The 27330-nt window shown below is 43.8% G+C and overlaps 1 protein-coding gene across 1 annotated transcript in view; it reads right to left on the reverse strand.

Annotated features, from left to right (window-relative positions):
- Positions 1-22954: 22954 nt before the first annotated feature.
- The window catches only part of klf15 (Kruppel like factor 15), a 10848-nt gene continuing 6472 nt past the window's right edge, over positions 22955-27330 (reverse strand). Inside the window, exon 3 of the mRNA XM_076024762.1 lies at positions 22955-24772. Within this exon, the coding sequence (XP_075880877.1) occupies positions 24604-24772 (169 nt within the window). The 3' untranslated portion in view covers positions 22955-24603. The remainder of the gene's footprint in view (positions 24773-27330) is intronic.

The following is a 27330-nucleotide window of genomic DNA, read 5'->3' on the forward strand; positions in this document are numbered from 1 at the left end:
AATAAACATGACGCTTTATTTTGTGAGCTGATGTTCTCTTCTATCAAAGCGCTCGCTACAGGCTGTGGAGTGCCTGTCTCTCTCTCTGTCTCTGTCTCTCTCTGTCTCTCTCTCTCTCTCTCTCTCTCTGTCTCTCGCGCACACACAGACTGGTAATGTCAAATGATCACTGACCGACACACGGCCAGAGATGTTACCAAGCAGCTTCCTGTACAGCTACCATTACCATTTAGATAGCAACGTGTTGGAGAAGCAGCGAGCAGCAAGTTCAGGCTGTGTTGTATTTCGGGGATGAGGTGATCAGTATTCCGTAGCTGCGTTTCCATTACCACTAGAATTGAGCAAAACCTAAATATCGCAATAAAAGCTGGTGATGGAAACGCCTAAACTTCAAAAAACAGCCTCTCAAATATCGCTAAAAGGTTTTGACGCTTTCATGAGGGGTTTTTCAAATGTATCACTATAGAGGTATATTGCAAAAGTGTCATGGAAACACTTTTTTCGCATTTACACATCATCGGACGTGACGTGCGGGGTCATGTGACCAATTCACTTCAAGTGAGAAGAGAACAAAGTCCCACACAAAAAAAAGCTGCTTCTGCTTAACATCGTGACTCCTCCAACACCCAAAAGCCATTTCTGTCAATACGGCATTGTTCGGGGTCGGGGAATTTCTTTTTCTTTGGAAAGGGAGGAAACTAACATGTGCTGATCTGTTCCTGATGAGTGTTTAGTGTTCTGCCAGTAGTTCTGTTGTTGTTTTTAGGCTGATGTCATTGCTGTTTTGCGCTGTCGTGGAGATGGGATCCACAGGATCAAGGGATTCTAAGGATGAAACCATGTCAGTAGCTAGGTGATGGAAACCAATGAAACAAAACACTTGTAATTTCAAATTCAGTTTCAGAGATGGAAACAAATTGAACACTGTAGTAAGACGGACCCTCGGCTGTTGACACTGGTTCCACTAACGTGGATCGGTTGCTTTGACAAGCAGGGACGTCCGGAGCAGAACCTCTTTGTGCGATCCAACTGAGAGTTAAGCTATTTAAAGCAGCTAGTAGGGACAGAGGAGCTCACCACGGTTTGGATCAGAAAATCCCCCCTGGCAGCCTGCAGAGAGAGAGAGAGGACACGGCGGGAAGCCGGGTGGCACCCCGGGATCAGGAAGTCCAACACTTCTCCTTGCATTTCATACAGCCGCCTGTCAACATTTGTAAAGTTTGGTCACATTGGATGGGAATTAAAACCCAGCTAAAATCCACAGTTTTGTCACAGGCTGTAAACAGAGGGCTAAATATATTGTGTGTGAATGAGTTTTTTTCTTTTAGATCAATAATACTGAAATAATGCTCCCATGAGAGGCCAGAATGAAAAATAGAGACAAAAATATACAGAGAGGCAAAAAACTCTGCTGGTTCTTTCTTTTTATTCTGCAGGAAACATAGTTGAAGAAGCTGAAGGGGAAACGTGTACTTTTCATATCTGTGTACGGGAAGTATTCTGTCCTTGAGTTCCACGGTGTCCCCAGTTCTCCCCCAGCTCCGGCTTTGTTGTTATGTAAATGAGCAACCGTGTTTGTTTGTGAATGTAAATCATTGCTTTCTTCTCTACGGCGTGTGACCGGCCGACCAGCTGTCTGGGTTCACAGCCCCGTGCGGGCAGGAATTTCACCTTGGCCGTGTTCAGACGTACCCCAACACGCTTCCATGTGACTGGCATAGCTGCCACATCGGGAACATTGCACACACATAGACAAAGACTCAACAGGACAGCAACACATCTGACAGGCTGAGAGCTCGAAGAGGAGGTGACCTCATCTTCACCCTCTGATCATGAGCTGACAGGAACTTGAACTCTACATCATTTTTTGCCACTTTTTTTTTTATATATAAACACACACACACACACACACACACACACACACACACACACACACACACACACAATCTGTATGTCTCTAAACAGCCTGTGAGGTTCTCAAGGGTCTGCGACAGGTGAAAACTGTATCAGGTGTCAAAAAAAATCTTTGTTTAAGTTTGCAGAATTGCACAAAAAAAACACATCAGCTTGAAAATATGAGAATATTGTTCCCAAATATCACAGAAATTCCAGGCATCACTGACTCATACAGTGCTGTTGTTTGGTCAAAAAAAATAATAATTAAAAAGTGGTTAATGTATAATCAGAATGGAGGGAAAAATATAATATAACCAACTCCTGAAGGTCAACCTTTACAGCAGTGTCTACCCATAGTATTTGTGCGTGGGTATGAGCGCAGGCAATAGTCTTTAAAAAATACTTTTATATCTGCGCTGCAGTGCAGGTGGCGTCAATGTGATGCTCAGAATTTACAAGTCTCAGTAAGTATTGTTTTGTGTGTTTCCTTGACAGTGAACAGCTTGAGGTCAAAACCATGCAAGCAGGAATCTTCTGCATCTTTATGTTGATGTATACGTGATATATACATACATATAAATGTATATGTGTACAGGTAAATTCTTTTCATGAATATCAATGCAGAAAATAGGCCCGCTCAGAACAAAGTGTGAATGTTCTCTATTTGGAACAGGCCTTGTTTTCCAGTAATCCGTTCCGGTCCTGGACTCTAGTTTGGGACGCTCTTTGTCCGTCTGTTCCAGAGCAAATTGAACGTGACTGCGGGCAGCGCCTCCGGGGTCTTGGCTACCCTCTGCCACAAACAGATCCGACTCAGGCAACTTGGGCCAAGACACATTTTAACAAGGACCCGAGCTCTAAAAACAGCGGTGCCACGGCGTAACGCAATACTCGACGGCGCTCTGTGCCCTCCGTAAAACACATTAACAGGGGGTGTGACACTAGCGCTGCGCAAAAAAAGGGCTAACCTTTGGTTTGTCATTCGATGAAGGAGATGAAAGTGTTTACGGGCTGGTGTGAGAGCGATAACACGTGCGCGCGTGTGCACACACACAAGCACACAGAGTGCATTAATTCACAAGTAATTGTTTGTGTTGCTAATGTGGCACAAGGCAAACTGAGGCGGTTCACCTCAAATACTCCTGTCTGGAAGTGGATCACTCAGATTCGTATGTCTGAATCATTGCAAATGAGTGTTGGATCGATCGGAGTAGTGGAGTCAGAAAATGAGTGGAGTTATCTTCAACAATCATAGTTCCATAGACAGACAGACAGACAGACAGACAGACAGACAGATAGATAGATAAATAGACAGATAGATCGAACGACCCCTTAAACTCAAAATAGTCAATAGTCTGGATAAAAACAAAGCATCAACATTTTCATCTGCTTCTACTGAGGGTGCTCTCAAAGTTCCATCCACCATCATCAACATGGCCCAGATTTCTTTGTGTGTGTGTGTGTGTGTGTGTGTGTGTGTGTGTGTGTGTGTGTCTGGTTTCCATTTGGGGCTCTGTTTTGACCAAACCAAGCATGACTGGGTGTGGAGAGCAGGAGACTTTCACAGTAGCAGCGGTTGGCGTGACCTCGGCTGCCCAGTGTAACAGCCCACCCCCTCCGCCACCCGCCAACACCACACTCCTCTCTCGACGCGACCTGCAAGACGACTTTACTTTCGCCACCGCGTCCGAACACCTCGAAGACGGATTATAGCATCGGAAACAGAACCGCGATCCGTGGCTGAGCGCGGTGTCTTTTGCCAGCTTGCTGATTAAATAGGACACATGACAACGTGGCCCTGATGCAGGAAAACACAAGACAATTAGGCAAAATTAGAGTCCCCACCAGTGAGTACTTTGTTTCCATTATCAGGACATCTCATTATCTCTTTCATAACATTGGCCGGGTGCAGCACTGTTTAAAGCCGAAACACTGAAACGGATTCCACCCCCCCTTCCCTTCTTCTTTTTTTTTCCCCCCAAACAAAAGGAACTATAACCTGGTTCTGGAGAGGAGGGGATTCATGTTCATTAACAAGTAAACAAGGAGCAGGGGGACTGCAAGCACAGGGGGCGCTGTGATCTCTCCCTACTCGTGATGGCATGACCCTGCGAGCTCAGATCAAAACTAACAACAATAAAAAAATCTATGAGGAACCCTCATATATTTTATCCTCTGGTGCTTTACCTATTTTCAGTGTGCGCCATAATCTCCCTGGTGACCTTGCTTGCTCCTTCCACAAGATGTGTCCTTAACGGCACGGGCAAACAGGGCGACGCTGGGAACAACCCATGTGTGATCGGGGGGTTTGGAAACGTCAGCTGACAGCAGTTCACACGTTCCTCTGACACACAAGGCACCGTTGAGAAAGCTGCATCAGCAACATCCATCCCAGAGGTGTGAGCTGTGGCAGATGGGAGACATTCATTTAGTCCCCCTCTTTAATTTAGAGCCATAGACACCTGGCTTTTAACATGCGATTGCTATAATTCTACCAATGTTTGCGTTGGGAATCTGCTGATTTAAGGTAAGTTATCTAGAGAAATAGAGTCATTTAGAGTAAGAGTAATTGAGAAAGAGAATTGGTATTTTGAGTGCACGTCACATAGAAATAATTTGTAGTACTTGTTGGATGTATGGCAGTGATGGGAAAAATACACAGAAATCGGATGGGAGAAATAAGTACTTCAATACATCTTTTGAAGTTTTGAAGGATGTTGTGTATCACAGGAAACCGACTACAATGTGTTGCCAAGAGGCCAAGGTTACCCAAGCAGTTCACCATACACATAAATGTTTTAAAGCCAATGGCCTCCACTTTGAGCACCTATTGCAATTGTAGAGGCCAAAGGTAACTTATATTAATCTTGTAATGTCTGAAAAAAAAAAAATATATATTTATGTGTGTATATGGTATCATTGCTGACTAATATTCATATATGTATATATATATATAGGCTTTAATAAGTCTTCTGTGGCTCCTACTGACAAGCAAAGATCCCTTTAAACTGTAAAACAACTGCAGTTATTCTTCCAGGGAGCAGTTCAGCTCAAGCGTCTCAGCAGCGTTGGGCTGCTTGCCAGTAAATGAGGATGTTCGCCTCGCGATTTTCTAGCTTGACAGCTCCCGGTTCTCGAACAGCAGCTCCTCGAGTTTCAGTGGCTTCTGCTGCTACGGCGGCGTTCATCCACAAGTTTATCTCAAACGGGCCACAACATCGGAAGGTTAATTTCCCCACATTTTCCTGAACGCAGCTCACTTCATGTGATATCCTTCTGCCCCATTTACTTCAGAGGTGGGAAGAAGGTGCCCACCACACCACGGCGGGGGCCAACCTCTGCTGATGGAGCATAACTCTACAGCCTGACATGCCTTCACATTAATAAAAACACTACACCTCCCCTGAGAACTCATTAAGGCCGCCTCTGCCGCAATGATAAGACAGAATGGGGCTCTCGCTCGCGGTGCGTGGTGGACCACACCGCTACCTCGATCAGGGGAGGAGAGAGGGCTTCCCAGGAAATAAAGGTCCTTTGTGTGACGCCGGCTTTGCTCCCACTCACTGGGTCACTGTTCATCCTTCAAACGGCGAGCCTGTCACAACAAGCCCCGTGCCAGCAGCTCCTGGTCCACTGGCCCTGGGAATTTGGCAGCCTGTTGGTTTGCACTCAAAAAAATACAAGTACAGTTTCGGAGCCACTTTTACTTCTTAACAGATGCATTGTACCTGAAGCATAAAGGGCCCTAGTGAGTCAGCCATCAACGGTGACGCCTCGCAAGAGCAGTTTTGAACTAGTTGTTGCCTCGGCTCTGTGCACTTTGTCATATCTTGGGAGATCAGAGCAAAACAAAGGTCTTATCAGATTGACAATATTTGGAATCGGTGGACGGGTGTTTTTACTTGTTGTGGAGGTCATGGGGCGGCTTTTGTTTCGGCACACCCGCAGTACGCTGCCAACAAATGTCAGGAAGTGAATCATAAAACTATAACTGCTGTGGTCAGAGTGACTAATCAGACGCATTTGCACCTCAACCAGTGGAGCTCACAACACAACTCATACAGCAGTTGGAAAAACCTTGAGAAATGAAAGTCGCAGTCAGCTGTTGCTGTGATACACACAGGCCAGAAACACTGTCACACAGGTGCAGGTGAGCAGTTTCCCCTCTTGTAGTGGAACATCAGTCAAATGCTTTGTCAAATGTTACATGGGCTGGCCTCAGGGGCTGCGTCTGAATGATATTGTAGGTGTGAGCTATTGTTAGAGCAGATCAAGGATCATCTCACCACCATGCAAAGTGCGTGTTGTTGCCAACAACTGCTGCCCTCGGGTTTGCAGTGGGTGGGTGGAGCCAATCCGCCATGCGGTGAAGGCAAAGTTAAGAGCCTGGACGGTCAAACCCGCACCTGATGTACATCTCTCTGGAGTGTGGGAGGAAGGCAGAGCACTGACAACTTCATAAAAATTTGATCATCAGAGCCCAAAGTTTAACCAGCTCTTTACTCCAGCTTGTTGTCGTCAATCGTTAACATTGTCGTGTGCAAAAAACGCCTTTGTTGAAGTCCCAGTTCAGGTTAAGGAGCGGAAAATGCTTCCGTGTGTAGGAAGCTCTGGAAATTGAGTGGCACCGTAAATAGGTTAGAGGAAAAATGGTGCACTCTGGGAAATAAAGCAAGGTCACGCTCGAAGTCAACTTGGTTTCACGCTAACAAGCACTGCGGAGAGCAGGAGACGCTTCACTAGAGGAAACATTATTAAAACAGAGTGTGAGGGGCAGTGGCAGGTTGCACTTCGTGCTTTTATCGCTTCACCTGACAGAAATGGTTCTTCTTCAGAGGATTTCTCCACTTACACGACTATGATAGCTGGCGAGAGCCTTGGACGCACTGCAGTGAAACTGTGAACAGTGAATCTGAGTCCACGGCGAGTCACAGCTGGAGCCACCGCAAGCACTATAGGGTAGTGTGTGTGTGTGTAAGTGTGTGTGCGTGAAAGAGAGTACGAGCAAGTCAAGGCAAGGTGCTTATTTATAGACCAGCATGCAGTTAGAACAACGTCCTTTCGATGGCCACACGCTCACAGGTAGGAGCTGTTGGGGTGTGTGACAAACAGCTGAAGAAGGTGTAGAAGAGTTCAGTCGAAGCTTTTCCACTGGCCTTAACATAACTCAAACCTGCTGATTGCTGTGAAGGTTCTCAGTCGTCCAGGTCCAATCAAAATCTCAGTATTCATCAGTATCCACTTTCCTTCTACTTCGGCGCTTGGAGGCGTTCATCGTGCTTATTGACTATTTATGACTGAATGGCAGTGTTTTTAGAACCTCGCTGGGCCGGTTGAGATCAAATTAACAAACCTGTTTGACAGTGCAAACACAGGATCTGGACGGAAAGCAGAGTGTTTTCCGCTCCCGGTGGTCACCTCGCCCGCCTGTTGACATGTTTTGGAGCGTATTTACGACGGCTGGGGCTGAAACAAGGGCCTGCTGATGGAATATTATGTAATGTGTTTATCGAGGACTCCATCAGAGCCTGCGCTGTACCCATATATACCTACTTACTATACATACATGCACGCTTCCTGATTGCCGTGTGTCCTAGACGTCGTCCCTGGACAGAGCAGCTGTTGTCTTGGCTCAAAGGTACATATCATCCGCAGCTATCAGGTGACACGTTCCTGTTTATTTCCTGCATTTGGTTTGGATTCCACACTGACGTCCCCGCAAGCCGCAAAACATTCCTACGGTAATGCATGATAAATTTCAATGCAACATGACAGTTATGCCTCCGTATTTAACGGCGGTAGATACATTTAAAAAAAAAAAAAAACTTTCTTATGAAGCTGCGGCCTGCATGTAGCAGGATATGTAGGAAAAACATTTGCACAAGTGTCGCTGTAATTGGGCCTGTGTAGCAGGTTGGAGGAGAAACTTGTTGCCCAAATGTGGCACTTTACTCTGAAGGAGAGGACAGTAAGAAAACAAAGGCTTCTCACCAGCAGCTGCTGCAATTAAATCATTCTTGAGCATTTTTTATGTAATTATACAGCTAGAACAATTTGCCAAGTTTCACCTCTATATAAACCATCCATATGGTCACATCCTATCTTCTTCTTCTCATCAGCAGAAGGATGCTGGGGTTGGAATCTGCAGGCAGAAGGTCCAGAGGAAGACTGAAGAGATCCACCAACATTTAGGGATGGGGTGAAAGAAGACAATGCAGAGGATCAGAGGGTTAAATGGAGGCAGATTATTGGCTGTAAAGTCAAGTGGCTCAGTAGGTAGGGGATTGCTTGGGAACCAGAAGGTCGCCAGTTCAAGTCCCATCTGAGGCAAAAAGCACCAAGCATGGACATTGAGGTGCCTGTCCACCTTCAAGACACAGCCTAGGTGCCCTTGAGCAAGGTGCCGCAGCACAAGTGCAACAAAAAGCGTGTGTGGGAGCACATCTGACTTACATGTATGTAAAAATGGACTCAGTCCAAATGCAATTTGGTTGTGTGCAGCATGGACTGTGTCTCTCTGTGTAGTTTACGTTCTGCCTGGTGACTGTGACCGAGTGTTTAAAACACAAAATCTGACTACAGGCAACATGTGGAACTCAACCGAGCAGATCTCCTCCAATTGCTGTGGTCCATCACTTTGTTCTCGGAGGCGCCGCATTTGATGCTGATGGAAATGCCGTCATGCACTTCTGGCATCTGTGTATCATTTATCCAGAATCCCACGTGTTAGCACGCATGACTCAGACCCAAATGGGACAAACTTCAACACATGTTTTGGCATCGTGCTAAATGATTGCAAATTAGCGGTTAAACTCTGCATCATCGCCCACGTCAATGAGTGTGAAATTTGGATTTCTCCGTTTTGCCTCGTTGGAAAAAGCTGCTGTTTTGTCACAAACAGCGTGTCAGCAACACGCAGGAGGTTCTCTTCAGACCAGATGAGCTGCAGGCACAAGCACTGACGTACTTGCCATTCAGAAACAGCCTGAGTCGACAAAACGCCAGCACGTCAGGATGTCAAGAGGCCCATGAAGCGGCAAAGTCAGGATCCACTTCTATTCCGATTCAGAAAACATGCACTTATGCTTTAAGTTAAAGTCAAAGGTTGAAGTCCCACTGATTATCACATCCAGAAGGAGGTGAAATTTGTCCTCCGCCTTTGACCGCTCCCCCAAGAGAGAGGTGCCACCCTTGGGTCAATGGAATCATTGGGTGATCCAACCCTCAACCTTAAAAACCGGGTGCCTTGATTCATCAGCTAGCGTGAGAATGACATCATGGACATCAGCATCAGGCTGTGCATAATTAAACCTACAGCACTGTTTGTGTACATTTTATTGTTTGGTGCTCAGTCATCCACTGCACTTCTTCCCCATTCACCATTTTCCCTAATAACTGTCCAACCTCGACTTTCTTTCTTATATAGAGGTTTTACTATACTGTGATATTTCCATATTGTTGTGGCCCAGTGTCAAAAGTGCTCTTGGAGACGCCGTCCCCTCGGTCTCCTTCCCGCTCTATCGTCCTTTCTAATTGCTGCGTATCAAAGTAAAAGCCCAGGGAGTGTGGGCTGCACAGAGCTGATTAATCCCGACCTTGTGTGGAAGGACTGCGAGGGATTCTGGAACCCGCCCAGCTGGGTGTGAGCAGCAGGGAAGCCAGAATGTGGCCATCACTGAGCATGTGCTTGAGGAGGAGGTGAGATAAAGAAATGTGCCGAGGAGGCACAGCGCAAGAATGGAATCAGTCTGGCAGAACATTCTCATCCCGCGACTCCGTTTCTTGTATTCAGGAATTTCGGTTTACATGGACAATTATATATATATATATTTATATACATATATATATATATATGAAAAAAGAGATGCTTTGTGCTCATGATGGTAAAGATTAAAAAACAAAACTAAACTGTGGTTGATTGTTCCACAAAATTCAGCAAATCCAATAAAATGTGATCACATCTTTTTTTTTTTTTAGAAAATTAAAATAAAGTTTGTTGATCAAATTTTTCAAAGTTCAGTGGGTATTTAATGTATATGTATCTAACTTTATTTATCAGTGACTCGTTGACCGGGCGCTATTATCTCTGCTGTCGTCATCAGCTGTCCTACCCTGTTTGTTTTTGGCCTGTTTATCGATGGACAGGCAGATCAGGGGTCCTGAGGAGACCTTCTGGAACAGGTGCAAATATTGACCGCCGGGCTAGTGTCAACGGCCATGAGCGGGTCAGCGGCATGGGGTTCGTCGTGGAGGATCCATGTTGCAACGTCCGTGTTTTTTCATCAACGCCGATCTTCAGACAGTTGTGAACAATCACATAACTGCAACAACCATTTCTGTTTGCATCAATCACATCTCTGTCCGAGGAAATGATGTAAAAGTCAAACTTCCTGTCGCAAATCCGCTTCACTCATTTCAGTTCTCAAACCCTAAAATTCATTTTGGATTTTCTTGAGCATTTTATCCCCCTACGGAAACACCATCTGGTTTTACTTCTTGTCTTCGTTGGAATTTTACAGCACTTTGCTTGCGCATGTCCAACTGTATACATGCAGTCAAATACAAGAGACTTTGAGCATATGTGTTCAATTGATTTCTCAGAATCAGATAACAGATAAAACGCTGTTGGATCAGGCCGTTTATACAACCACTTGAATGATTTGATGGATTCAGAAAGCCCATAATGGAGTGGTGGGTTTTTACAAAGGTGGCTTAAATGAATCGGAAGAATTAAAAAAAAACAACACGATCTTCAGGTTCTATGTAATGAGAACTTCTGCAACCACACAGAACAAAAAAAAATATTTTCAAAATCTTTGAGAATTTATTCAATATATCCATCAAGGAAAGAGGCCATTGTTAATGCCTAAAAAGAACAAGCTTTGCAAGGAACAGCTGCGAGATCCAGCTGCAGCTCAAGGTGGGTTGTTCTGTACTCACCTCCACAAACGTTGAGATTGTATACCTATAATACGAGAGGAACTGCAGCGCCAGTGAAAAGTTCACCTGGCATGAATCCAAAGCATCAGTATTCAAGAGTTCAAGAGAGAGGACAAGAAAACAAAGCCGCTGCCCTGCATGTCTCCACAGATCAAGTAACAGCACTTCAGTTCGGTCGACGTACTTGTGCTCGCAGTTGTCCAACAAGTGAAAGGTATTCTCACTTCAGGCAGGGAAGAAAAACTTTTGCGCGTCATGGACGAAGCCGCTGATTCGATCCCACAGGTATCGGATATGTAACTACAAGCTCGCTCGTCAAAAAAAGGAGGAGAAACACAAAACTTGGAAATGAAGGAGCATGAAGTTTTTCTGCGTCTTGATGAACTTCTCCGGGTCATTTGGCACTTGTATTCAGATATTAAAAGATTTGTTTGAACTTTAACGTTAACATTAAAAAAAAGGAAGAAAAAAGGGTTTGGTTTGCCTGACCGTCATCTTCTGTCACTTCACTGTTTGCGCTGAACCTGACATAACTCGGATGTATACTAATTTCCTTCCCGGACTATGATTCTCTTTTTCAGTGAATGAAACATGAGCAAAAGTATGACTCGTTTGTTCCTTATTACTGACACCGTTGACTCATCTAATCCTCCCCCAAGAAATTTAAAAGGAATAATAAAAAGAAGAGATGCCATCAGGGGAATAACCAAAGCTGTTTTTCTGTGGAAGGGGAACTTGACACTTTCTCCGGTGAAGTGATCCACTTTTCACTTGTGCATTCAACAATGCACAATCCTGGCGGATGAGATATTGTTGGAAAGGGAAAGAAGAGGTGCTTCTCTGCACAGCTTGATTGTAACCAGTGGTTATTTGAGTTCCTGGTTCCTGCCAACCATTCTGCCCATTCTCATACCTCACAGTACCAAGATAGTTCACAAAGATGCAATTTAAATGGAGCACTTTTCCCGTTTTATGTATTACATTTATTTTTAGATTTTATTTACATGTATGAACTATGTTCTCATAAGAGAAAATTCCGAATTGCTAATAATGCACATTCCTCATATGGATATCTTTATCATCATTTAGTTGTGTCCTTTCAAAAGTAATAAAGATAAACTGGTCTGTTTTTAGGAACACAGAGCTCACTAGCCCCATCAAAAACATGTGTTGGGAGCCACTTTCGCACACTATCACACACAAGTGTGCGTGCACACACACACACACACACACACACACACACACACACACACACACACACACACACACACAGCAGTTGGAATATTTTGTTGGTTTGAGTCAGGAAAAACTGCCAATAGAAAAAGAAATATAATTTTTTTGCATGATGATCTCGCAACAGCACATGATGCTGAAAAAATGTGACACTGTGTTCCTACACTTGATGAGATTTCAAGGCTTTCAGAAACAATCGCTGACTTCCCACATGTACTTACTATTCTCCACCACGTTTAGTGGAGGGGCAAGGTCACTGCAGAAAGTTTTTATATTGTGCACGTGGGGCGGTGAGAAACTAACAGTTTAGTTAATGAGGTACAACAGTTTCACTGCCTTATTTTAAAACGTGTAAAAACTTTATTTTCTTGTTTGGTTCTAATCACCAATATCTGAAGGTGAAATTTAATGTCAAATGAATGAACTCGAGATCATGATGGATTCTGCAGGAAGCTGACCTCTGCAGGGATATCAGGAGCCTGTTAGTCATGCATACACACCCTCACTCCCTTTCTTACTCCTCCACCCCCCCCCCCACCCCCACCCCACCAACCCACACACACACACACACACTCACTGGGGCTCTTACAGCTGACGCTGCATGTCAAAATTCTTCTCCACGGTAAATTCAGCCACCATAATATTATGCAATGGTCCTGACGCTCAAACTGTCTTTACTTTGTATCACTATTACAACACTGTGAGGGTAATTAACCCTGCTGCCTTTGGCTGACCAGCGATGAGACGACACCAAACCAAGCAAGTGAAGAGGGTGGTTAAAATTCTCCTCCTCTGAGGCAAAGACAGCAACAGCCAGTGGGAATAATGGACTGCCACAATATTTGCAAAAACTATTTGCTATAACTTTCAAGAGTAGATTATTCTCAAGGCTCTCTCACGCACGCATTCAGTAAATGTCATATATTCTAATTGCATTACATAAAAATGCTCTGCCTATATACCTATGACATAAAAGAGTCAAGTCGTAGACAGAAAATGTGCAGCAGCAGAACAGCTGCAAGTAATGTATGCCTATAAATGTGCATGTTAATGTCTGTCTGCAGAGCATCATAAAAATAATAACGTTTTGGAATTTTCAGACCTCTGAGACTGGAGCATCTGTCAATAATAATAATAACAGTAGAAAGAAAAATCCACAGCCTGGCAGCAGCGCACAATGCAAGGAAAGAAGGCCCGCTGACCCGCAGTCCCAGCCTTCTAATAAGGCTGCTATTTCCAGCGGTTTAATGTTGAAATCTCTGCTTCCTGTGTGGTTTCAGCTGGAGAATATGGCCTCCACTGGTAGCCTCCGAGGAGAACCGAGACGCAGAACCAGAGTCCGAGCAAATTTCTCAGTAAATGGACGGAGGGCTTGAAGCCACAAGTCTGCGTGGGAGCAGGCTGGCTTTGGGAAAGTGGCTTTGGGAGTGAGGGACAAGACTTGCGGCCTCCAATGTTGTTTGTTTTGATCCAATTGCAATCACATCGGGCCTGACTGCACGACAGTGCAGCTGCTAATACGCAGCTGTGCACGATCTGATCCGCCCAATCAACTCTCCTTAAAGCCGTCCAGGACAAACTGTCACAGGTGTGAAAGCCAGAGCGTGTGTTGGATCCTGTGGTCAGAATGATGGAAGCGAGGCAGCAGCAAGGCTTGGTTGCAGGGGTCATACAGCAGTGAAAATGTCGAGCAGCGTGAACATCAAGGCATTCTGATGGCTGTGATTGGAAAACATTCCCAGCAACACAGGACAATTGCTACAAATACCTGACTATTCTATATTATACTATATTTTCATGACTATTGACAGTGCAGTTTCTCACTGAAGGCATCAAAGCTACATATGAACACACATGGAATGATGTAGGAAACAATAAATGTGTAAAACAACTCAAACACGTTTTACATTTAAATTCTTCAAAATAGCAGCTTTTCATAAAAAACATATTTAGAGTTATTTAACATGTTTTTCTTTGCTGCATAATTACATATATCTGGCTCATATATTTGATGTCTTCAGTGTCTATCTGCAGTGTAAAAAGTTGTAAAGATAAAAGAAAATTGCATGAGAAGGTAGTGTAGATTTATAGATATATAGATACTAGAGCTGCCGTGCACTTCAGGCTCTCCCTCCTTTGTTGGGCAGCTGCAGCTGCAGTGGAATAGATTGAAGTTCGGTCTGGGCAGCGTTCATATGTTGGTCCTCTCTTTGAGCGTTCGACGTGTCTTTCAGGCACCGTCCCCAGATTTATGCGAGCTCCTCTCCAGCTCTTGCATGCTTGCAGGTGTTCAGCTGCAAGATGAAGCCAGAGCTGAAGGAATTACAATCTTTTCCAAATGAGATCAGAGGCCCTGAAGGTTTGGTCCTTTGTTTGAAGGATCAGAAATTGTGCCGCCTTATCGTACACACAGCCACTGCGCTGTGCGTCGGTTTCGACTCCGCCCACCACTGACAGCAGGTCTTTTGAAGTGTAAGAACGTTCTTTAACCAGCCAGTGGACAACAAACGCACAAGCGGTGTTGGATGTCACATCCTGCGAGCATCTGCTTACAATTTAATGTTTGGCCATTAGGAGTTGCTGTCAGCTTCTCATGAACCCAGAGTTGAGAGAGGAAAAAAGCAAGCTATAAAACTGCAGAAAGGAATTCTGCTGTTCGCTGCCCTCGGTGCCGCTTCATTTTACTCAACGTCTCAGTAGATGTTGAAGAACCTGATGAGTGAAAAAAAAACCTGTGGACTTCTGTTGAAGAGCAGCTTAGTGACATTTTTGCTTTGGGGGGTGAGAGGAGAAATTAAAATCCAGCAAATTCTCCAGACCTGTGGTGTTAGCTGAGGATCGTGCAGCCTACACGACTCACAACCAGAGACACGGGTCAGAGTTCGAGAAATACTGCAAAATGCTGACTGGACTGTTGGATCGATGATATCACCAGTTTGATGTTTGTGTCGGAGGGTGCATTAAGGGGCAGTTTAATGTCCGTGAAACATGTTCCTCTGATCTGAAGGAGGGCGCAGGGGTGGGGGGGGGGTGGGGGGGGGTGGGGGTGAGGGCATTTTATGCATGGTGCTGAGGAAAGAAAGGCTGATACTTTATCTTTAAACCTGCCAGTGCAGGTAATCAGGAGAAGCTTGTGCGCGAGCATGCGCGTGAGCATGCGCGTGAGCATGCGCGCACGTACACACACACACACACACACACACACACACACACACACACACACACACGTCTGTGGTGGTAATGGCCCACAGATGCTCTGCTCTGGCCTCAGAGGAGGATTTCCTGATGATTGCCTGATGGAGCTGCCAAGTCCTCACAGAAACACAGTGAGAGAAGGAACACAGAGACAACATGATAGGAACCGCATTAACTGCTTGGAGTCGCAAGGCAATTCAATGCAGTGCAACGCAGCGCAGTGTGGCGACTCCAGATCCTGCAAAGCTAAATCAAATCTCAAATTTGTACACGTAGAAACAAACCCACCATCGTCTCCCCCTTGACGAGACAGCAGAATTGCACGATTCAGGGGGGGGTTTAGTTTCACTTAAAGGTCAAATTTCCTGTTAACACAAATTGCTAATTAGCCAATCACATGGCAGCGACCGGCAGAGGATTTACGGGATTCAACTTGGCAGGGATTTCAGCATGTAGACGTGGTGAAGACAACTTGCTGAAGTTTAAAAGTTTGCTGAAGAAATGGGAATTTAAGTTATTTTGAGTGTTGAATCATGTCTGCTGGTGCTAGACGGGCTGGTCTTCAGGGATTTTCCCAATAATACAACCATCTCTAAGGGTTGACAGAGAAGGGAGGTCATTTTTAAGGTGTGCAGAGTCGGCGTGAACTTTCCTTAAACCTCCAGAAAGACCAAACATCGTAACGAAACGGGACTTTAGGAGAAACACTCATGGCCTGAAGGTACGGCAGTAATTCAACAATTTTCAAAATGGGCTTATTTGTTTTCCGCCCTCCGGCCAAGACATCAATCCAGCGGCTGAGCTGGAACCACAGAGTCTCAACCTCCCAACAAAAACTGGCCCCTGCCAACGGAAAACTTGCCTTAAAGTGAAGCAGGTCAATAAAAAATAAAAATGAAATGCTGCGAAAGGAATAAGTATATGACAAAGACCGTTGTGCTCGGTTTAATCCACTGTTATTGGCGACATTCTCAACTCAATTTTTCCCCGCTCAGTTCCACGGGGTGTTTGTCCTGCCAGAAAATTCCACGATAGCAGATCCAGGACACATTTAAATCAGGGGAAATCAGAATTCATAAAGCTCAGAGAACACTGTATAAGTAGAGCATTTTAAACACACACACACACACACACACACACACACACACACACACACACACACACACACAGTCCTTTGGTGTCTGTGTGAAGGACGAGCTATTAGAATTCCGCGGCTGCACAAAGCCGAAGCTGAGTGTTCTGCATGAGAAGAGGAGATCGAAACGCTGCATCAGATGTGTGGGAATGTGCAGTCCCGACTGCGAGGCGGCTGCTGTAAAATTAATGACCTGGATCGAGGATCGCGTCAAATGTAGTGCGAGCTGTCACCAAGACGGCTGCCGCGTTTTCTCCCGGACGTGACATGTCCCCATAGCGTCGAGCCGCGAGCGCAGCAGGACCGCAGAGAAGAGCCGCAGAGAGGATCTTGCACTCCGGCCAGTAGAAATATTTAACTAAACCTGTAGAAAGCGAAATTGGTGTGAATTTCGGCGCCACCTCGCACACGATGCTTCCTTGATGGCTGTTTCCCCTTCACTGAGTTGTAAAATTGGCACCGCCGCCGTCGTCGTCGGGGCCCGTGGCAAAGCGAGAACACAAGCGGCAATCTCGCAGGGCCGTTACGCATAGAACACGCTCGGGCCGTAATTGTGCCTGCAGAAACAAGCTCACTGCAGATCCACAATGAGACGTGACGTCGGACACGTGCGGGGAGAAAAGCGCGATTGGTGTGAAATTGTGCCGCTTTTGTGTTGAACTCAAAAGAGGAAAAAAGAGTGAAATTGTGCACGTGAGGAGCCACCACGTTCAGAGCCTTTGCATGCCTGTCACAATGTAAAAGGTGTATCCTTTGGGAAACGTGCGCTCCGTTAGAGGACAAACCTGTTCAGCCTTTGAAGCTCAGCTCTTCTTCTGCTGCTGCTCTTCCCGCTGTGTTGTTCCACCAATCACTCCCCTGTGTATCTTTGAAGTGGTGGTTGGATTCACAGCTTCCCTTTTCCTGATGGCATGCTTCCCTTTTTTTTTTTTTTTTTTTTTCAGATGTGCCTAGACCAAAAAAGAAAACAGAGGTTTTGAAATATATTGCATTGTGTTTTCAAAATAACTTGGAGCTGTGATCTCTTGGTTTTAAAGGTCCCGTGTAAACTTCACCTTTAAAAAAAAGCCTCAAAAGTATTCACAGGATGATCGAAACTCAGGTCTGAATATGCTCTTCATACACTTTATCCTTTGGGGACTGTTTATTTTACAAAGCTGCTGCACCAAATCCAGAATAAAAATATAGATCTGAACATATAAAACTGAACTATGAAAATCAAGCCAAACACTCCTCTTGGATGATTGGGTAGTTTTTCTTTCTGTCTCACCTAGCCAATGATGTCATGCGTGCCAAGACTGAAATTAAAAGATGTATTTTGGATTTTTTTTTTTTTAAATATCATAAAAATGACTTTTTTTTCTGCAGAAACCCTCGAGGCTGTTGTATGTTTTAGGATTCGGATCAGTGACGGATTTATCCTGAAGGCAGATCCGATTGTTCCCGTAAACACAAACTTGTGGCCTCCTCCTATTGTGGGTTATGTCACATAAAACTATGTACATCTATTTTTAACCGAGGAACCATTTGGCAGCCGGCTAACGAGAGACACAAAAGGACCGCAGCGCATTTTTCAGACGCCAAAAAAATGCACACACAAGCCAAATTCAGGCCCTGTGGTTCTTTCTTCAGGATATGTGCATTTCCACCATCAGTCATTATAATGAGAGTTTGCACAACGATTTTAATCGCCTATAGTTCTCTCCCAAAGACTCGGTTTTTGCATCCGAGATGGGACGCTCCAAAACAGACAAAGTCTCTAACGGTAACAGAAGACATCACGCAAGCTACACCTTGTCCAACGTTGCTTTCAGATGTCACGAGGTGGACAATATAACGGGAGGACAATGCACAAGTCCATTGTCTCGCCGTTTCCCATCAAACAGGAAGTGCGTCTCCCTGGGGAAGACTTTGGAAGGCGGACGAACTTTAGCCTCGCTTGGCCAACACATCCATACATCCAGTCACACTGAGTGAGGAGAAACACCCGCTTGGTGAGATTTGCTCATGTCGTCGAATCATCGGGCCATTGTCCTCCTATGTGTGGACACCATCAGGATATACCACATATACCTGTTTCGCCGTCACTATGAACCAAAGCGGGAAAAGCAAGGGAGCTATTTTGTGGCTCAGTGGTAACTGCCGCCAAGCTTCTTTCCTTGATAGAGCCTCAGAAACTCATTCTGCATCTGCATCTTCACAAAACCAAGGGATTCTGCTGCATATGTGAAAACCAGCCGGAACAATGGACCGTCAACAGCCTACATTTATCTGTTGGAGTCTCTGGCCACAACCTTGCTGACCAGCAGTTGGTTGTTTTTGTAGAAACATGCTAGCTAGCTAGTTAGTCAATGACACACACAGAGCAATTGAGCTTTTTGTATCTCATAGCGTAATAAATAAAATATATAAATAAATAAATTAAAAACCTATCCTTACGCCATCCTAGTCATTATTTGCATCAGGTTGCCTCATTCGTGGCCGTTTTCAGGCTAGAGGTGTCTGTAATATATTTGGTAGTTTATGCAGCCCTGTGGAACAATATTAGTGAAATACATTACAAGGGAGATAAAGATATATATATATATACATATATATATACATACATATACATATATATATATACATACATATATATATATATATATATATACATATATATATACATATATATATATATATATATACATATATATATATATATATACATATACATATATACATATATATATATATACATATATACATATATATATACATATATACATATATATATATACATATATATATATATACATATATATATATATATACATATATACATATATACATATATACATATATATATATATACATATATACATATATACATATATATATATATATACATATATACATATATATATATATATATATATGTATATATATATATATATATACGTATATACGTATATATGTATACGTATATATATATATATATATATATATATATACATACATATATATATATATATACATACATATATATATATATATACATATATATATATATATATACATACATATATATATATATATACATATATATATACATATATATATACATATATATATACATATACATATATATATATATACATATATATATATATATATATATACACACATATATATATATATATACACATATATATATATATACACATATATATATATATATATACACATATATATATATATATATACACATATATATATATATATATACATATATATATATATATATATACATATATATATATATATATACATATATATATATATATACATATATATATATATATATATACATATATATATATATATATATATATATATATATACATATATATATAAACTCTGGAGGAGGGATTGTTAAACAAAGAGAAAGGGAGAATGTAAAAATCCAAGTGAGATGTTTTCTGAATCCTTTTCAATGTACAATTTTAAAGCGCCCATGAAAAAAACAGTTTGGAAGCCAAGGCAACACAATGAACATGATCTGTAACCACCTTGATACAGGACAGGACTCAACTGCACGTTCTTGGACTTAACAATAAAAATGTTTCTTTTATAAAACAGTCAACGAGAGGTAAAAAAGATAAAAAAAAAAAACAACAACAAAAAAACGAAAAACCCACAAGGAGGAAAAAACATCATTCTCACAAAGCAGGGCAACACTCGACAAAAATCAACTTGTTTGCCGTGACTTGGAAGGACAGGACAAGAGGAACTGAAACACGACTAAGGGAAGCGCAGACTATATCCTATATATACACACACCAGCTGATGGGTAGCAGGTGGAGACAATCAGGGCGGGGAAGACTAATCAGTCAGGTGTGCTCGCAGAATGAGAAAAAAAATCAGGATCAGACAAGACAGGAAGAAGATAAGTATAAAAAAAATAAAACAGGAAGTGAAGACAAGACAACTTGAAACGCCTGAAACGTGGACACGACGCTACACTTGACCAGTTTCAATTCATGTTCGTGGTCGCAGAAACTATCATATTTAAGTGGACCAATCAGCTGTGCTCCACGGTGTTTAACAGAAGCCAGTCTGGACTAAAGTGAAGCAATGCTGTTCACCACACTTACAACAGACAATAGACCTGCTGCTTGGACTCGTGGTCATGTTGAAACCTTTGTCAGTGTGGGGCATCATTTACTGTCACTGTTCACTGCTGTACAGTGGATGAAATCAAAGCAAACACTTACGAAATCAACCTTTGGTCCTCGGTTAAATAGGAGGACCTGGTTGGACCACCTGCACGCTTTTTGTGTGCATAGACCCCAGCTCTGTGGCCGCCGTCATTGCGTGAAGTAGCTCATTAGGTGAAACCAGGTGCCGCCAACAGAACGGTGGCTTTACGCTGGTGTCGGTGTGCGATGGATCATATGGGATAAATTAGCTGTCACCCCCCCCCAACCATGCCTGTGCTTCTCTGCCTGTTCCCAATAAGCTCGCTGTGCTGTGCAGTCCAATTTATGCACGCTCGTACACGCACACGCAAGCACAGATGCAGAACTGTGAGCTGAGCATTGAGGCCAGAACTCGGAGCAGGAAGACGTCATGGCCTCCATCGAGCGTTCGGACTCCACTTTGCTGTTCAAGGAACAGCTGCAGAGTTTTTGCTCCTCTGTGTCACAGTCGTAGGAAAATGCTGATATTGCCACGCTTTTTTTCCTCTCCCCCTCTTGGGAGCTGAGATTATACAGGCTAAGAATCATTTACTGGCACTGGTTAAAGAGTATGAGTGGATTTGGACATTTTGCACTCAACTTGCCGGTGTAAAAGAAACATCTGTTGACTTAAACTCGGTGTCCAACCCTTTGTCCCTTCGGGGCGGATGCGGCACACGGGCCCGTCCCCATGCGCTGATACTGCAGCTGACACGAGCATGTGGCTGCAGGTTTTGTACAGCTTGATTATCGCTCAGGACAGGACAGACCGATGGAGCGCGCTCGTGGCAGTGTCAACAAGTAAAGCAAACACGTTTGAGTACGTTACACTGCCATGTGTCACTGTGGTTGAGTCGTCCTGTTTGTTCATCTCAGAATAAATTCATGTTGTTCGAAAGGTCCTCGGGGGTTTGAGCCGTCAGCCAGTGGGAAAGATATTTGACGCCTTTAAAGGACTTCAAAGTCGTCCCAGTGTGTAACATTTCACAGGGATCTACTGGCACTGGTACTGGCACAGCGCTGCTGACAATACTCAGGTTTTTTTTATTATCTATCAATATTTTCATTCATTGAGACAAAGCATTATTTAGTGTTACTGCTAGCTGCCAGTGAGATGACTTCCATATTGCACCACCAGAACTTTACAGTTGCTCAGAGGTGGATGGGGGTTCTATGATTTTACCCAGACATCAAAGCTGCTGGAGGAAAGATCAAGTCAGAACAAGTGGGACGTTATCATGTTAACATTGTTTCTGCTAAGCTTTGGCACCATTCGATAGCGCCAAATCCTCCGCAATGGGCTTTTAATGATAAAAAAAACAAAAAAAAACCATTTTAACCATCATGTTATCATTGGCTGTGTGTTTCCATTACAGTTTTTCGCAGAATAAAAGCAATATTTCTAAAATTTCGACAAAGTACAATTGTGATTTGCAGGTGTTTCCATTGAATGCTGTGAAGCGCATAAGCCGTAATTCTAGTAATGGAAACGCAGCTATTGTCATAATGTTGCAGAGGGCACTGCACATAGTCGAACAATCATAAATAGGTTTTTCCACGTGTCTCCATTCTGTCAGAATTTTTGCTTGTGACGTCTCCATGAAGGTTTATGTATGTCAGGTTTGCGTTTATGTAAAAAATACAGAGCCAATAAAGTCTGAGAGTCGAACAAAACAGAATTGCAAATCTTTGAAACCCAGTTAACTGCACAGGAAGTATTGAGAATGACTGGCTTTTGGCAGGAACTTGGCCACTGCTGTGTATCATCACGTCTAAATCCCATCCAGGCCCCCGGTGACAAATAATCATCTTTGAATTTTTTCCCTGTCCAATATTGTGATTTTTTTTTTCTTTTTTTCTTTTTTTTACTGCGAGGCCCCTGGAGCACAGAGAAGCTCATAAACTTACTCAAGGATGGCCTGACGGGAGTGGCTGGATAAGAAGTGACCTTTCCAAGCCCTTGTTCCGAAATAAACCTCTCCCTCTTATTGATGTGAGAGTTCAAAAAGACAGCAACGCATAATATTACCACACGGGATCCAAGTCGCTTTGTTTTTTTCTGTTCACTTTTATTTGTAAATACATCTCAGATAAAACAACAACAAAAATATATATATATGTATATATATATATTTATATCATGTATTTGTATGTACTGAAACATTGAGTTATGTACACATTTAGAGTTCACAGCAGAAAATCTTCTCAAGGGCTGATTTGCTTCATGATATGGCGTCGGAAGAGTCTCTGCGCTTTTCCTGGATGCAGCGATGAACAACCTCCGCATATTTACATACATTCATAGGATGCAATATTTTTAAAAAAACAAACAAACAAACAAACAAACAAACAAACAAACAAACGCCTGTGTTCGGGCAAGCGTTCACAAATTCCCCTCCCCCGCAAGAAAAGAATCGAATGAAAAGGAATGATGCACAACGTTTGTGTACCTCCCTGCTTGTGCACGTGGTCGAGCCGACCGGCCGCCGCGTGACTACGTTTCCCAGAGGCTCCTGGTACTTCAGCACCGTGGTTGTGGTGTAGTTTGTCCACTGGTTGTGTTGAGGCAGATTATGTGTGTAAAAAAAAAGAGGGACAGTTTCAATGGGAAGTCGAGAGGTTGACGTATGACGGGTAATTCAGAGGGATTTTTTGTGGCATGAACAGCGGGCCAAGCAAGCAGGTACACGTGATTTCGACAAAACAATGAATTGACGCTTATTAAAGACAATCCCACCGCCATTTCTCCGCTATCTGCCTTATTTCAGAAGGTCGTTTCAACTTTCTTACCAATTGTAGGCGGAGCTGGGATAATTACTGACTCACTTTTTTGATTGTTGGCGGCATTACAAAAAAAAAAACATTTTTTTCCCCGCCTGGAGCAGCTTTTACTACCTGTGTGTGTCTGTCTCAGTATCACAGCCACAGTTTATCTCATGGCTTCTGTCACCAGTAATAGCTGTTTATTCCTCAGTCATGTGGCTCTGCAAATTCATTAGAAAGTAAAGGGATTAAAATCCATATGTACATATATGCACACATTTATATGTGTATATATATATATGTATATATATATATATATATATATATATATATATATATATGTATATATATATATATATATATATGTATATATATATATATATATATATATATATATACATATATATATTATACATATACACACATATATAATTATGTCTGCATATGTATATATGTATACATATAAATGCATACATACATACATATATATGTATGCATATAGCAGCTGAAAGGAGCTCAAGTTAATGCCTGAAAATTGTTCTATAGTCTGGCTCTTTTCTCCCTCGTTTCCATCACAGATGAAACAAACAGAAAGCCTTCAAGCATCGACCGTCCAGACTCCTTGATGACTTTGCTTCACAGAAACATCCACCGATCCCTAATGAACCCACGGAGGGCAGAAGCCATCAGCGATAGCTCAGGGCGGACGGTGCTCGGGGTGCAGCGAGAACCTTTCTCTGGCTTTCTACAGATTGCATAAGAGGAGGAATGTCTGGGAGACATTGGCGGCTTCCGGGGGGGGGGGGGCAGAAGGCAGGTGACCCCATCCAGGTGGAGAGCCACTCAAAGCCAAAGCTATCACATCATCATCTGCGGCAAACGAAAAAACAGGCTTATCTAATCTTGTGCTGACGCAGGTGATAAAAAAGGGGGTAAAAACATAAAGGAAGGGGGGAGAAGAAACATCCCGAAGCAGCGAGAGCGTCCGCAGCTGCAGCTGCCGTCGGGATGGAAACCATGTCTCGTGTTTTTGCTCTCTGGCAATAAATTAGTGAACGATCACAACAAGACAAGGCGTGCTTCCACCAACGTACTCCAGTCGGCTGGCCGAAGGCGTCAAGGCCTGTACATTCACGTCCCACTCCCATGGCCCAGGTCCCGGCGCCAGAGATCGAAGGGTTTCGTGGCTCGCAGAGATTCCCAGAGGTCCCCGTCTGCGGCTCAGTTTGCGGCGCGAACCGTCCGGCTGATCCGCGGGAAGCGGTGCACTTTGATGTGTTTGGACAGGTGGTCGCTGCGGGCGAACTTCTTCTCGCACACTTGACACTGGTAGGGTTTGACACCCGAGTGGGACCGCCGATGTCGGGACAGCTCGTCCGATCGGGAGAACCTGGAGGGAGAAATTTTGGATTCAGTAAAAATTACAGAGACCACGGCCGGAGCCAAGAACTTTATATTCCCGCCCCGGGGAAAATCATAAAAAGGCTTATTGTCTTTAATGCTAATCACTCTTGAGTTTTGTTTGGAAGTCGGCCTAATGGCATGGAACGACTTAGAAATCTTTTCATCACACCCAAGATTAAAATGCCCATCGTTAAAAGCTCCAGCGATCAATCTTTCAGGAGACTCACTGTGAATCAGCAATTAGATTCCCGAATTAAACAGAGCGCTGGGTGAGGCACACACGAGATTTGCCAAATGAAAAAAAGAACAACAAACATCTACTTTGACTTGTCAGAGATGTTTGTATGAAATAATTGATACTATAATGAAACACTGAACGGCGAGGCGGCGCTCAGTCGGCTCCTTCAGGAGTCGCCCTGAGCACACTGTCATCGTTCACAATATTTGAGGCGAGGCCAGAATTTACGCTGGGAGTGAAAAGTGTTTCTCCGCTCAACAGCCAAAAGTTCACATGTACATTTATCATCAAGTTCACGCTTTGAATGTTGAGAGCCAAGGGCACATGGACTCAATGTGTGACCCGGAGGCGGATTGCACGTTTTGAAAAAATGAAATCATAAATTTTAAAAACTGATGTCATGCACTCGTGATCCTTTTGCCTTTGTTCTGCGATTCATTTGGAACCCATTAAAAGTTAATGTTGGAGAGAGTCGGAGCATTGTTGAAAAGTTGCAGCGATTCCCGTTAGCACTGGGGTGACCTTGCGACTTGAACGCAAACTTTGTATATCGCTGCGCTGACTGGATTGTGACATCGCAAAGGACGACCCCGGCCCACCTCTCCGGAAAACAAATCATAAAGATAAAGTCCTCTGAACAAACAGCCGCAGACGACAACAGGAAGGAGAACCGGTGTGAAAATGTGCTCGGAGGACATTTCGAGGCGTAGCGGCCACACCAAAGCCTTTTACAATCCAATTTGAAAAAAAATAAAAAATGAAGACCTTTCAGTCTCCACCAACAATACGCTTTTAATTTGGGCTTTAGTCCTGGCAAACCCTGCGTCCCTCCATCCCCAACATCACAACAACTCCTAAATCCCACATAATCTCACCAAGAACTCTCGGCGTAATGATCTCGCATGGAAAAGAATCCCTCTCTCTTCGGTCTGCAGTTCATTTCAGTTGCGCAAAGCATCGCTGCGGTGTTCGCATGTGAGCAAATGAAAGGACTCGAGAGCTCCAGCAACCTTGTTCTCACGGTGGCTCGGCCAGGTTTCACTACCGCATGTTGACAGGATGACAAATGTATTAAATGACACCGTGGAGAGGCGAAAAGCTGTGATTGGAAAACAAAAAAGGAGCTAAAGGCTTAGCTTGGCGGAGGTGCCGCTTAATTAAAACCCATAATTGTGTTAAAGTAAATTTATGACGATAATATACTCAATCTGTCCACATTAGTCACATTATAGCATGCAAACAGTGTTTGTGGCCCTCGGGTCCATTTAAACCAAATGCGCTATTTTGAAGATTCATCTAATTCATCCAAAACCAAAATGCTCCAAATTCATTGTGAATGTTGTTTAATGGGACGAAACTATTTAAAAGAACACGAGAGTCTCACGTGCAGCAGCACCTTTAAATCACAGTTGTTAAGACCAAATCAGGTGGTTTTTTTTATTGATTTATTGAGTGGTAAGTTGTCACTTGGGCCAGTAATCAGCGACCCTATCAACAGAGTGTCCCGGCTGCTGCAGTGCTGGCAGGTGACGACAAACCCAAGTACACATGAATGTGTTCCAAAGAAACAAACAACAGTTTTTATGCAAACAGGAAACATCTGCAGGATTGTTGCTGCTAGATGATTGCGTGCTCTGCCTGTACAAAAGCTGAAATTGAACGGACATTTCAATGTGCGGGATATATTTAGAGGAAGGCCGTCGGTGTCATCGCAGCCAGGCTGACGCACGGGATGAAATTTCAGGCGCGAAAGTTAGATCGGGCTCCTGCTCAGGCGTGGAAAATCTAGAGTCGGAGCGGCGCGCACGCAACGGCTCGTCGGACGGCCTCGTCGTGGCCGCGGCCGTCTGACGAGCCTCCATCTGGTTTGGATCTGTTGCCACACGAGATGACCGAAAACACGAGGGAGGAAAAAAACAGCGAGGAGTCGCTCAGGACGATGACTGATCTGCATTTCCTTGTCAAACAAAGACGAAAAAAAAGGAAACATCCCGACACGAGGGGCTGCAAGGCTGCGGACTTTCTCCCCACAGGACGGAGCAGCGTTCCGACTCGGCCAGGAACATCTGGGGTGGAACACAGCCGGCAAACCCCGCGCAAACGTTCCCTCCTCCTAACCTTGGAAGCGGGAGGGGGTGGGGTGGCTGCGTGCAAGTTTCTCTCAGCGTTCTCCTCACATGTGGGAACTTCCTTCCAGGGGTCCTTGCTCGAGTAATGCAGCCCAGCCTGCAGACTGTTGTGCCCACTACCAGGGGGAAAAAAAATGTTCCCCCGGACTTTTCTGCACCGTTCAACCTGTGTAGAAC

This window comes from Nelusetta ayraudi, unplaced genomic scaffold (genome assembly GCF_046127955.1).
Source record: "Nelusetta ayraudi isolate G7.1 ecotype Tasmania unplaced genomic scaffold, CSIRO-AGI_Nayr_v1 ptg000017l, whole genome shotgun sequence".
Lineage (NCBI taxonomy): Eukaryota > Metazoa > Chordata > Actinopteri > Tetraodontiformes > Monacanthidae > Nelusetta > Nelusetta ayraudi.